The 12120-nt window shown below is 41.7% G+C and overlaps 1 protein-coding gene across 1 annotated transcript in view; it reads right to left on the bottom strand.

Moving 5' to 3' along the window:
* Positions 1 to 12120, bottom strand: part of sgsm1a (small G protein signaling modulator 1a) — a 74166-nt gene that overhangs the window by 41587 nt on the left and 20459 nt on the right. Inside the window, exon 3 of the mRNA XM_036599234.1 lies at positions 5818 to 5893. Coding sequence (XP_036455127.1) covers positions 5818 to 5893 — 76 coding nt within the window. The remainder of the gene's footprint in view (positions 1 to 5817; positions 5894 to 12120) is intronic.

Raw genomic sequence — 12120 nt, 5'->3', positions numbered from 1 at the left:
TGGTTTACAGATGCTAACTAGCAAGGTATAAGCTAGGGGTGTGTACAAGTACGGATAAGACAGAGTAACCAGGCTAACAGTTCTTTAAAAAGCAGATTTTATGTTCTAACAGCACTGTGCATTTTACAGTCTTGCTAGTATTTGTGAATAAGTATGTTCATTACATTACACTTTAATACAGTGAAGCCTGAATGCTTTAGCATGAATTTGTCGTTATGGATGTGAGTGAAAAGGCAAAGGTAGTGCAGCTTTTTTGCTAACTAAGTTAGCTACTGTGGCTGCCGTTGGCTCGGGCCACAAAGAGTGGAAATACATTTCTCTGAAAGATTAACATGTTGGCACATCGTCGAAAAAAGACCTAACAAAGACGACGAGTCCTTATTAGCATCCAGTGTTGTACTGGTTAGCTGTAGCATTAGCTCATTAGCACATCTGAAGAGGCTGCTGCTAAATTTGAGCATTTCTGAATTTTTTAGCCTCCAAGCACCAGTTTAGCCTCCAAACCAGTGAATAAAAATAAAAATAATTAAAAAATCTACAGCCATACACTGACGGACATAAACATGGACAAAAGTACACTGCATAGCTAACAACAGTAGCAGCAGCCGTGACCTTTGAGGCCTGAACTTTGTATTTTTGTCCATGTTTATAGACAACAGTGTGTCATACAGTGTCAAAAAACACGTAAACAAGTCTATTAGAGATACTGAACACCTCCACACAGTTTAAGGCCAGTGTGTGATCATTAAAGCCTGCAGTGTGCTGTTATCCGCTACTTGTTAGCTACGTTAGCCTCGTAGCTCCAGTGCAAAACTAAAAATGCTAATTTCAGACAATGGTTTGGTTGATCATGCAGCATTTTGGGTAAAAGGGAAATCTGATCATTTGATTTTCTGCAAAAATTATTCCTTCAGGTTTCTGCAAAACACTAATTCGCTTTGATTCTTTTTCACAGTGCTGGCACTTGCAGGCCAAATATCTACTGTAACAGCATGAGGAGAGAGGAGGAAGATGAAGGGGCTAATCCAGAGTAAACAGCAGGCTGTGAGAAGCCAGAACACTGCCGAACACACACACAGTACATTATTGTAAGTTCAAGCCCTCCCCGCTGCAGCTGCAGGCCAGCGTGACATTTACCAAAAACATTTCCCGAAAAACTCTTTTTATGTGCGAGACTGTAAAGGCCTTGCTCTTAATTGGCCAGTCAGGTTAAGTAAAGGCCACATGAAGTGAATTTGAACAAAGCAGCTGAAAGCTTGATCACTTAGCCCACTGTGGTCATTTAACTCCCCTTTTTTAAATTACATAAGCTAATTGCCTCAATCTCAGCTAATTCCATCCCTCACACAGAGCGTAGAGGGGGTGATAAACTGTACAGCAACAGATGGACTACAGTCTGTAACTGTACACCCATATAGTGCAGCTGTAAAGTGGGTGCTTCTAATGAAGTGGCCAGTTAGTGGACATACAAGGTGGGTGTTTCTGATCAAGTGCCCAGTCAGTGGAAGTACACGGTAGGTGTTTCTAATAAAGTGGCCAGTCAGTGGAAGTACAAGGTAGAAAAGTGGCCAGCAAGTGGATGTACAAGGTTAGTGTTTCTAATAAGGTGGCCAGTCAGTGGAAGTATAAGGTTGGTGTTTCTAATAAAGTGGCCAGAGAGTGGAAGTACAAGGTAGGTGTTCCTAATAAAGTGGCCAGTGAGTGGATGTAACAGGCTGGTGTTTCTAATAAAGTGGCCAGTTAGCAAAAGCACAAGGTAGGTGTTTCTAATAAAGTGGCAAGTGAGCGGAAGTACAATGTAGAGGCTTTTTATAAAGTGGGCACTGAGTGGACGTGCGAGGTAGGTGCTTTTAATGAAGTGGATGATGGTGTTTTGATGATTTATGGGGATTATTATGGTGTGAAACACCCACGGGATAGCTCCTTCAGGCTGAAGTGCTCCCGCTGGGCCTTTATTTGAAACAGCCATTATGGCACGTCAGTGGAGGTGTTATTACTATGACATAACACTCATTCTGAAATGTCATGTCATGACACACTTGTTGAGAGCACTACCGCTGCTTACATGTCAAGCGTTGACAATATGACGGTGCGGGAGAGTGACTGTGCCTGTAATTGTGCGTGTTTCCATCTTTCTCATGTATGTGTACGGAATTCCTACAGTGCTCTATTCAAACACATCATAATAACTTTCATTATAAACAATATTAACCTACACTGAGCGACACACTGAGTCAGAATAGCTATAACTGGTAAAGCAGAGCTATGTGAAATATCTAGAATGCCTAGAAATCTTTATGTGGCCCATTTTTTCTATATTTTATTTGCTTTTTGAAATTAAACAGTTTGATTCAGCATGTTAATGTTTCAAAATGTACCGTTCACTCCCGAGTCTATACAGCCCATATATGGAAAAAGTAAGTTGAGTTCACTACGGTTGTGATGTCATAACCATGAATACATTTACATATGACTGTCTTTTCAGCCTACAGCAGTTTAGCCCCGCCCATTCAGCCTACAGCGATTTAGTCCCGCCCATTCAGCCTACAGCAGTTTTTCCTCCACCCATTCAGCCTACAGCAGCTTAGCTCCACCCATCCAGCCTACAGCAGTTTAGCTCCACCCATTCAGCCTACAGCAGTTTGGCTCCCACCTCCAGCCTACAGCAGTTTAGCTCCACCCATCCAGCCTATAGCAGGTTAGCTCCACCCATCCAGCCTACAGCAGTTTGGCTCCCACCTCCAGCCTACAGCAGTTTAGCTCCACCCATCCAGCCTGTAGCAGGTTAGCTCCACCCATCCAGCCTACAGCAGTTTGGCTCCCACCTCCAGCCTACAGCAGCTTAGCTCCACCCATCCAGCCTCAAGCAGTTTAGCTCCACCCATCCAGCCTATAGCAGTTTGGCTCCCGCCTCCAGTCTCAAGCAGTTTAGCTCCACCCATTCAGCCTGCAGCAGTTTAGCACCTATTCACCTTACAGCACAACAATGTAAAATATGGGTTGATTTTTTTTGCACATTTAGTCCAATCAATTTAATATCAAGACAGAAAGTATAGTAAGGAAACTCATTAAAGCACATTTTGTCTCTCTCCTCCTTCCTCTTCTTCCTTTCCTCTCGACTGGATGTGACATATGCTAATTCTGACTTTCTTCCCAGAGTCCTTCCATCAGCACCCGATGAAATAACGTCCTCAGAGAAATACAGTTAGAGTCTCGTAATGAACACATAAATGCATTGGGGCCTTGAGTACTACTTCTCAGAAAGAGAGAGAGAGAGAAACAGAGAGAGAGAGAGCGGGAGAAACAGCGAGAAAGAGAGAGAGAGAGAAACACAGAGAGAGACTGTGTGCCCTTTGATCACATCATCACACTGTCTGAGTTTCACATTTAACAGATAAACAACAGCTCCTGAGTCTCCAGACGGGAAAACAAAAGAGTTTGTATTGTCTAGAAAGTGAATGAGTAAGAAAAGAGAGAGAGAGAGACTGAGGTTTAAGACTGGTACATGGTGGCCAAGCATGGTTTAAAAGACTCACAAAGGTTCCACACACACATCACTGAACACCTGTGAAGGTGCTAAAAGCAGATAACACAGCACATGTTACTGCCTCATCGCCTCCCCTCCGTGTGATTTCTGACGTTTGTGTGTATAAATGCATGTGTGTCTATGTGCCTGTTATTATCCCACCTCCCACATCCCACCAGCCCCAGGCACATATGCGAAGATGCAATCCATCATCTCCTTAAACATCAAGCAGAAATGAGTTCGTTCCTGATTTTCTAACAACACGGCAAACATGCAGCTTAGTACATTAACGTGCTGCCTTCACACACTATCAAAGCTACTGATCTAAAAGGTGCACATACTTCAAGCCTTAAATCAGAAGCAATTTTAGAACCCAGGCTGAGTTTCTGACCTCTTACAGACTTTTATCCTTTCATCAAGCCAGAGGACGCTTTCAGGAGCCAGTAGCCACGTTTACACGCTGCCTGATAATCCATTAATAATCCGACTAATAGTTCAATCGGAATAGAATACGTCTATGTAAACACCTCAGTCGGAACAGACTAGTCCCATTGAGGCCATTCAGAATACAGTTTCTATCCGATTGAACGAGGCGGGTAACCCTGTAAATAATCCGTTAAATAGAAGAATAATATCCGTGTAAACGCCTGTATCCGATTACATTCCCAATCTGAAAGTTTAGGTACGTTCTGATCATGTTCGTCACGTCATAGTGAAAGTTTATAACGTTTAACATGGCGGAGCAGAAACTGGTCTGCAGAGGAGACGAAGTTTATGCTCTGATCTTTAAAAGACGGCGGTGGGACGGACGTCCAGCTTACGTGTCTCAGAACACGACGTCTTCCTCTCGGCCTTCTTTAATAAGGACATGTGAAGGACGTTTTCCTGAGTCTGACATCATTTTAAAGTCATTAAAACCACAAGCACTGCTCACTGCTGCTCATCTCACTGTGACTGGACTCATGTGATGCTCGTTGTCATGGTAATGTCTACACTAAGTGGTTCTCTATGCCTGTGCGTCATTTTGGATCGGATTACTTGTAGCGAGCAAGTAAACAGAGATTTTCATCAGATTGTTGAGTAGAGTGAGAATAAACACCTCAGTCTTAATCTATAATCGGGATGTACTCAGTCAGATTGGCAAAGATCTTTGCATGTAAACGCAGCCATTGGTGGGTTTTGTAAGTTTACTTTTAAGGCTGTAACACTGAGGAATTTGGAGACCTCTTTGGTGAAACTGTGAAACTGCACGCACCGCGCGGAAGAACATTTTGTAACCTGGGTTGTGCTTCAGACACCTTTCAACAGAGCACGTTGAAAGAGTTCAGAGAGAACTCAAAACTTGGTGAGGGACGTGTTTTCTGAAGATGTGAGTGATTTATCTACTACTGTCATCATATCTTCTTCAGTGTAATGTTGCTTTCGCAGCATTTGAGACCTAAACATCAAGCCGGGCCTTCTTTTTGAGGCTGTGCATGTGGCGTTAATACGTGAAGACTGTGAAAATTATTTCAGGCTTTACCAGCCGACTCGCAGCAGCGCACGGACACCACATTTTAGCAGGGTTCCTGACTCAGTAATGCTATTTCTTTCAATTTAACCAAAAAATATCACTACTGACCAATATTTCAGACTCTGGAAGAGCAGAACGTTTAGGCAGTGCCTGGTTGCTGCGCTAAAATACCTGCATTTTATTCATTTTACTGCATTTGTAATCCAATAGAAATATATCGCCGCTGTGAAAACAAAACCTCGTATCTCCAAAGTGACAACTTTACACGGGGAAGGAAAAAACATACTTTACTTGTAATGTAAGTCAATAGAACCAGATTTTTTTTGGGGCCTTTTTTGGTCTACTCATCACGAAATTTACTCACAATATTAAGGGCTTTTTTATTAAGCATTTTTAAACTGTCAAAAACTGAAAAATGACAAAAATGAAGATAAGATGTTTTGTTCCAACAGCAGCAATATATTAGATTTCTCTGTAATACTCATTCCAGGTAGATAAAGTCCAAATTTCTACATCTAATAAATGTTTATGTATCAGCATTAGCCCACAGTTACCATATTTCCCAACCTATTTCCTTTTGCAAAGCCATAATTTCGAAGTCTCAGTGCTATGTAGTCAGACGCTTTGTTAGTTTAGCCTTTTTGGTACCTTGCTACATCACTTTATTTTGTATCTTCCTAACATCACAGATGTACGCGAACATCTATGTCCTAACTGATGTCTACTGAAAGAAACATGCATCCAGCGCGGTGTGATTTGTTTGAGAGTTATTACTCACCGCAGAAGGAGACGATGTGGCTGCTGTCTTCGTGAACGAACTTCCGTGTGACCGCTTCCTCCATAATCTGCTTTACCTGTGATGGACATACAGACACATATATGATAAAGTAATAAACTAAGTGCTTCATAGTGGTATACTGGATGTACAATGTCAGGAGACACTTAGAAAATTAGATTATTCCTTTCTTACTAGTAAAAAAACGTTTTGACTAGTCGCCACTACCATATTAAAAAAAGACCGTTCTGGACATCTGTGAAAAGTATTTTGTTAGTATCTTGCTAATAGGGGTTGGTTCAAGCGGCAAATGCTGTGATTTGAGGTGTGAGAAGAGTTTTTTGTTACATTTCAGTAGGTTTCAGTCTTAAGTACACAGAGGTACACAGACTGTCTGATGTAAATAAGCCTGTCAGAGCAAGATGAATATTCGCCGAACCAGGAGTTGCACTAAACAGTTTTGCATACAGCTTGCAGCGGAATTGGTTACATTTTGTGTAAAATTTCCACATGAATACTTTGGGCTTAATGTTCAGCAGAAAAATGTCTGAAAAATGTATGTTCTCTTGTCCTGCTTGTTTACTGTAGTTTTTACTGCCTCTGCATTTCAGGTCCTGCCTTCAACTAGTCAACTGCCGCCCACAGCAGCCACTACTGGATTTTTGGTCAACTACTCTATGCAACCCCTAGGTTAGAGTGGGTAACTCTCAAGGCCTTCTTGGACTTCAGAGAGAGAGGGGCTGAATGATTTCTGTGAAATTAAAAACAATATCAATCGCCAATCGCCTTTCAGCACGATCGGCCAATAGCCGATACTGATCAAGGGCGGGGCTGAACTGTTAAGGCCTATTTACACCAAGTGGGATTTTTTCAGATGAAAAAAACAATACAATTTTAACATAACAGGACCTTAACACCAAGTCTAAAGCATTTTTCTGTCTAGACACTGAAATTTATTTCTTTTAAGCACCACAACTGAAACGTACATATACTGGGTGCATCCCATTCTACAAAAAAGACAACATGAGGAGATTCACCGCCTCTTACAAGAGCTAGCTGAAGCTGCATAATGAGGCATTCTGCAGGTATTTCCGCAGAGGGGGAATTCAAGGCTCTGCTTTTGCTTGTTGCTCCTCTCATTAAAAACGAGCGAATAAACTCCAGGTAAACACAGTCGCTGTAGTGTACTCATCATCATTCACAGCCTTTCAGATCTCATCCGCCACATATTGTCTTTAACCTCATTTTTTAGTCAGCGTTTGTTTGTCGTATAAGCTTTTGTGCTCTACTACAAGAGTTATGCTGCCATCCTGACGTATGTTTGTTTGGGCTGCAACCATGAAAACAGAGCCTGATTTTAATGCATCCATACAACGCAGAAAATAGAGCAAGCTCAGATTAAAGTCCGTAAGTTTCAGACTTGGTGTGAAAGACTGCATTAATATACGTGTTCGTTTTCAAAAATTGATGCACATTTTTTCCGTTGTAAAAAGCAGGCTCAGTGTTAACAGGCCTTCAGTCCAGTAGCCAAAAATCAAAACGTAGGTATTTTCCCTCCCTTTTTGACTAAATTTTAACATTTATGGCCCGAATGAAGACCTCGCTCTAACAGTCATGGTTCTCCGCTGAGGGAGGTGGTATAGTAGCTTATGTGAAGTCAACACATCTAAAACAGTCGAGCGTCGTTGGCTGTGGCCACTGAAGCCCGCTACCAACCATCTGTACCAACGTCTGTGCCCACACACACACACACATGCTCCCGGCTCTCTGCCTCAGCTACGGAGGCGTCTGGCTGCGAGGGTGATTAACTCTCTGATTGGCCATCGGAGGGGGCTGCTGCTGATTGGCTGATTGTGGGGGCCGCTGGTAATTTCCTGTGGATGTGTGTTTTTCCTCGCTGGTACATTACACAAGCACAAAAGGTGCAAGATAGAGAGAGAGAGAGAGAGAGAGAGAGAGAGAGAGATAAAGAAAGAGCATGTGGGCTAAATTTGGACTATTTCACACCATAAATTTCACATAATTCTATTAAAAAATGACAATTTAACCTTATAAAACCATAAAATACTGGAGTCACAGATGGTTTCAGTACAGTAAGGTGGGTAATTCCTTATTTATAACTTATTCATAACAGTGACTACTTATTTTTAGTAGTCACTAATCAGGCCATAAGCATTTACTTACCTTATCCGTAAACATATATAACATATAATATGTACATTTTTACAGTGAGGGGAAAATATAAAGAAACCAAAACAGATCAGACTAACTAGCTAATGCTAACATTAAAGGCAGTGTGAATGCATTTTCCTTCCATTCCATGACATAGAAACATGGAGAGAGGGTCCCTAAGTGAGCTAAGCATTTCTCTTCTCTCTGATAGGTGGGCGTGGTGGGAGGGGGAGGTAAAAGTCATTACATCTTGCAAAGAAACAAGAATTTTGTCTTTTAAATGATACAATATGATAGATTGTGCTTAATATGATTAACAAATTCATTTTCGTGTCACATTAACTTTAACTGTGCATTTGCCAAATAAGCACAGACAGCAAATCCAAGCATTTGAATGTAGACTTCATGACGTCCTGACCTCATTCCAAGGACAAATGCTAGGGCAGTCAAAACAAAATAGGACATTCAAATATTCGCCACATCTTATGAAAAAATTCACATTCGAATTTAGGAAATGTCCATTCAAATGCATGTATATGTATGTATGTCATTGTCCACTTAGTTAGCAACATTTTTACAAATGGCAGCTACCAAATGCAAGCATATCGCTAACCATAAACAAACAAAACAACAACAAAACTGTTTGGGAACATTTGCATATATCCATTTTTTTAGCAACTCTTTGTAAATGATATGTTTATAAATTAAATATACTTCATAAACTATATGTAATGCTAACGGTCACGCTATATGTAATGTTAATGGTCACACGGTAACTGAAATCTACTTAGCATGGCATATTTTCTGAAAACCCAGTGCTTCAAATCTTTGTAGCATAGTACACTAATAATCTCCTAACATTTACTATGAGATTGGTAGTGTACTATGCTACAAGGATTTTGACATTGGCTCATCTGAAAATGTGCCATATTTATTAGGTATTGAAGTAAACTGCTAGTTTAGCTGCATGGTTAAGCTGCTACACAGCTTCTGCAGCCATTCGTGCAGTCTTTCACTTTCAATACAATCCCTATTTTGCCTCCCATCAACTTAGCATGACGCTAGAAAACACAGGCTAGGTGATGTAACAGAATTAGCGGTTAGCATTCTCCTCGAAGCATGTTGTGCTGCCCAGTGATGTTAGATTAGCAGCAATTTGAAAAGATGTGGTGGCAATTCACCCTAGCATTCACCCTCCTAGCTTGGTAGCAGACCTAGCTAGCAGGTGGGAAGTAAATTGGGGGGAAAATTGGTAAAAATCTAATTTTAAAAAAGAAGAACCTCTTTGAATTCACTTGTCTCAGTAGACTGTTTACAGGCTCATTCTTTCTGCTTCATTGGTGAGCAGAATTAGCAGACATCACACTCATCAAACAACACTGAACTGAATCTCATTTTATATAAAGGAAATAAGAAGAATCACTGCAAATTCCAAGCAATGCTTTCAAACTATAAGCTCTATTTGTTCAGTTGTAATTCTACTACTCTGCTCTCCCTGCTGTTCTTTCTTCACTGTAAAATGTTAGACCCATCCTTACGATCCCTACAGTACAACCCTGACATGACCTTTGATCCTGTGCACTCTTTAGGCCAGACTGTGGGAGTAAGTGGCTGTATCCTGGCATTTCCCAGCATGCCCTCCTCCATCAACCCCAAGATAAGGGTCGCTGGTGGCCTTAGTGTCCATTCTAACTCTGACATTTAAACATGTCCCACTGCTGAAACATCTACAGATACACCACGGAAGGCACTGTGGGCTGGTTTCAGGACGTAAATACATGCTAGTCATATGCTAACACTGATTCTAAATGGAGAATGACAGTGTACAGCATTATTAGTCCAACCCAAGATTAAATTCACTCACGTAAGCACTGAAATGTGTGAAGACCCAGTGCTAGTTCTCTACACAGATTAAAACTAGTCCTGGACTACAGCGTTTTCAATGGTGAATGAAACATCAGGATTTCTGTAAATGATGAGGGATGCGCCACGTTAACGGTCTTGAGGAGATCTGAGAAAACTGCTTTTTGAGCCTCACAACTCAAAGACTAAATCTATTATTCAGAGTAAAGTAGAGGGAATGAGTCACTGATGCTCATACTCTGATAATAGCACACAATAGGAACTGTAGTCCTCCGCTTTATGTACGCAAACAACTTTATATAGTCTCAGCTGAGGACAAGAGAGGCTGTGTAGGTGGGGAAGGCCATGGAGGTGAGACAGACTGACCGCACTCAGACGTGGAGAACATGAAAAGATCTGTGTCTGAAGCTGCGTCTCAATAAGAAAACGACAATATAGGGGACAAAAAAATACATTATGATACAGATACTGACATACACTACTTGGTCAAAAGCATGAGGACACCCCTCAGCCACACCCATTGCTAACAGATGTATAAAATCAAGCACATAGCCTTGCAATCTCCTTAAACAAACAGTGTCAGTAGAATGAGTCGTACTGAGCTCAGTGACTTTAGATGCGGCACTGTCATAAGATTCCACCTTTGCCAAAAGTCAGTTCATGAAATTTCTACCCTGCTAGATCTGCCCTGGTCAACTATAAGTGCTTTTATTGTGAAATGGAAGTAAGTGGTAGACCACGCAAACTTACAGAGCCTAACCTCTGTTGCATCACTCACTACAGAGCTCCAAACTGCCTTTGGAAACAACACCAGCTCAAGAACGGAACGTCGGGACCTTATGAAATTGGTTTCCATGGCCGAGCAGCCGCACACAAGACTAAGATCACTATACGCAACGCCAACCATCAGCTTGAGTAAGGCATGTCGCCACTAGACTCTGGAGCAGTGGAAAAGTGTTCTCTGGAGTGATGAATCACACTTCATTATCTGGCAGTCTGATGGGCGAATCTGGGTTTGGCGTTTGCTGCCTATTGGAATTCACATTGCCAACAGTAAAGTTTGGTGGAGGAGGTATAATGGTTTGGGGCTGTTTTTCATGGTTTGGGCCCCTTAGATCCAGCGCAATTTTATTTTCCTCTACGCAGCTGTATCCTGGCATTTCCCATCATGCCCTCCTCCATCCACCCCAAGATAAGGGTCATGGTGGCCCTGGTCTACGCGGCTGTACAAAGACATTTTAGACAATTACATGCTGTCATCCTTGAGTCTTGAATTCAGTTTGAAACCGTTAACAGTAAGTAAACAAGATACCCTCAATGTCTGCAGACCCGAACTCAACTTTAGTTAACATGAGTATTGTTTTTATTGATTTAGTATTACTTAGTCTTCATTTAAAGCCTCAGTAAGACTGTTATAATGAAATGACTGTCTTTCTTGCTTGCTATGTCTTGCAGAGAGAACTGCCAGTGTAAGGCATTCCTCCCACAGCTCCTACGTCCTGTGTTTTCATTGTTCTTGGATTGGATTTCCTGTTCTTTCTCTTTTATCTGGTTTTCAGTTCTGAAGTACAGTCACGCCCATGCCATCTTTGCCTGCCTGTTTCTTGACCTCTGCTGTGTATAATGATGAGTTTTGTATTGACCTAAATAGCCCAAAGACCTTCTTTTCAAGCATCTTGCTTCTCGATCGTTAGCCTTTTAGCTCCCCTCCGGTGCACAGCAATCTGAAACAGCTTCTCACAGCTTGCTTTAATGAACAGTTGAGGTGAGGACTTGCTGACCTTCCAGAGCTTAAGAATGCACCACTATATTGTTATATTATATGATCTGAAGAAGGTCAAAGAGCTATCAGAGCTGAAGCAATCAGAGGACTGAGGGATCAGGCTTGAAAATAGGAGGTCATCGCCATGGGCTACGTATCCGTATGAGTGAGTCATCACCGTCTGATATCGTCTGACACTGTGAAACTAATACATCTAGCATGGGTCTCAGGGATAAAGGGGGATGAAGGGGGGTCAGCTAGAGCGAAATCGAACAGTAAACTTACAGAGACTTTCAGCCTTAGCGGAAGAAAGCAAACCATCACGATTGTTGTACTGCTGACTACCAAGGACAAGAAGTTAGAAAACAACAGAAAACCTACTGGCTTAAAACCCACTTATGTTAGAAGAAATATCAAAAGAGTGTTTGCGAGGTCAGGCACTGCTCCTGGGTGAAAAGGCCTGGCTCACAATCCACATTCCAATCCATCCCAAAAGTGTTAAGTGGGGT

The sequence above is a fragment of the Colossoma macropomum genome, unplaced genomic scaffold (genome assembly GCF_904425465.1).
Source record: "Colossoma macropomum unplaced genomic scaffold, Colossoma_macropomum, whole genome shotgun sequence".
NCBI lineage: Eukaryota > Metazoa > Chordata > Actinopteri > Characiformes > Serrasalmidae > Colossoma > Colossoma macropomum.
The sequence above is the reverse complement of the archived record's forward strand: the minus strand, read 5'-3'. Positions and strand labels throughout refer to the sequence as shown.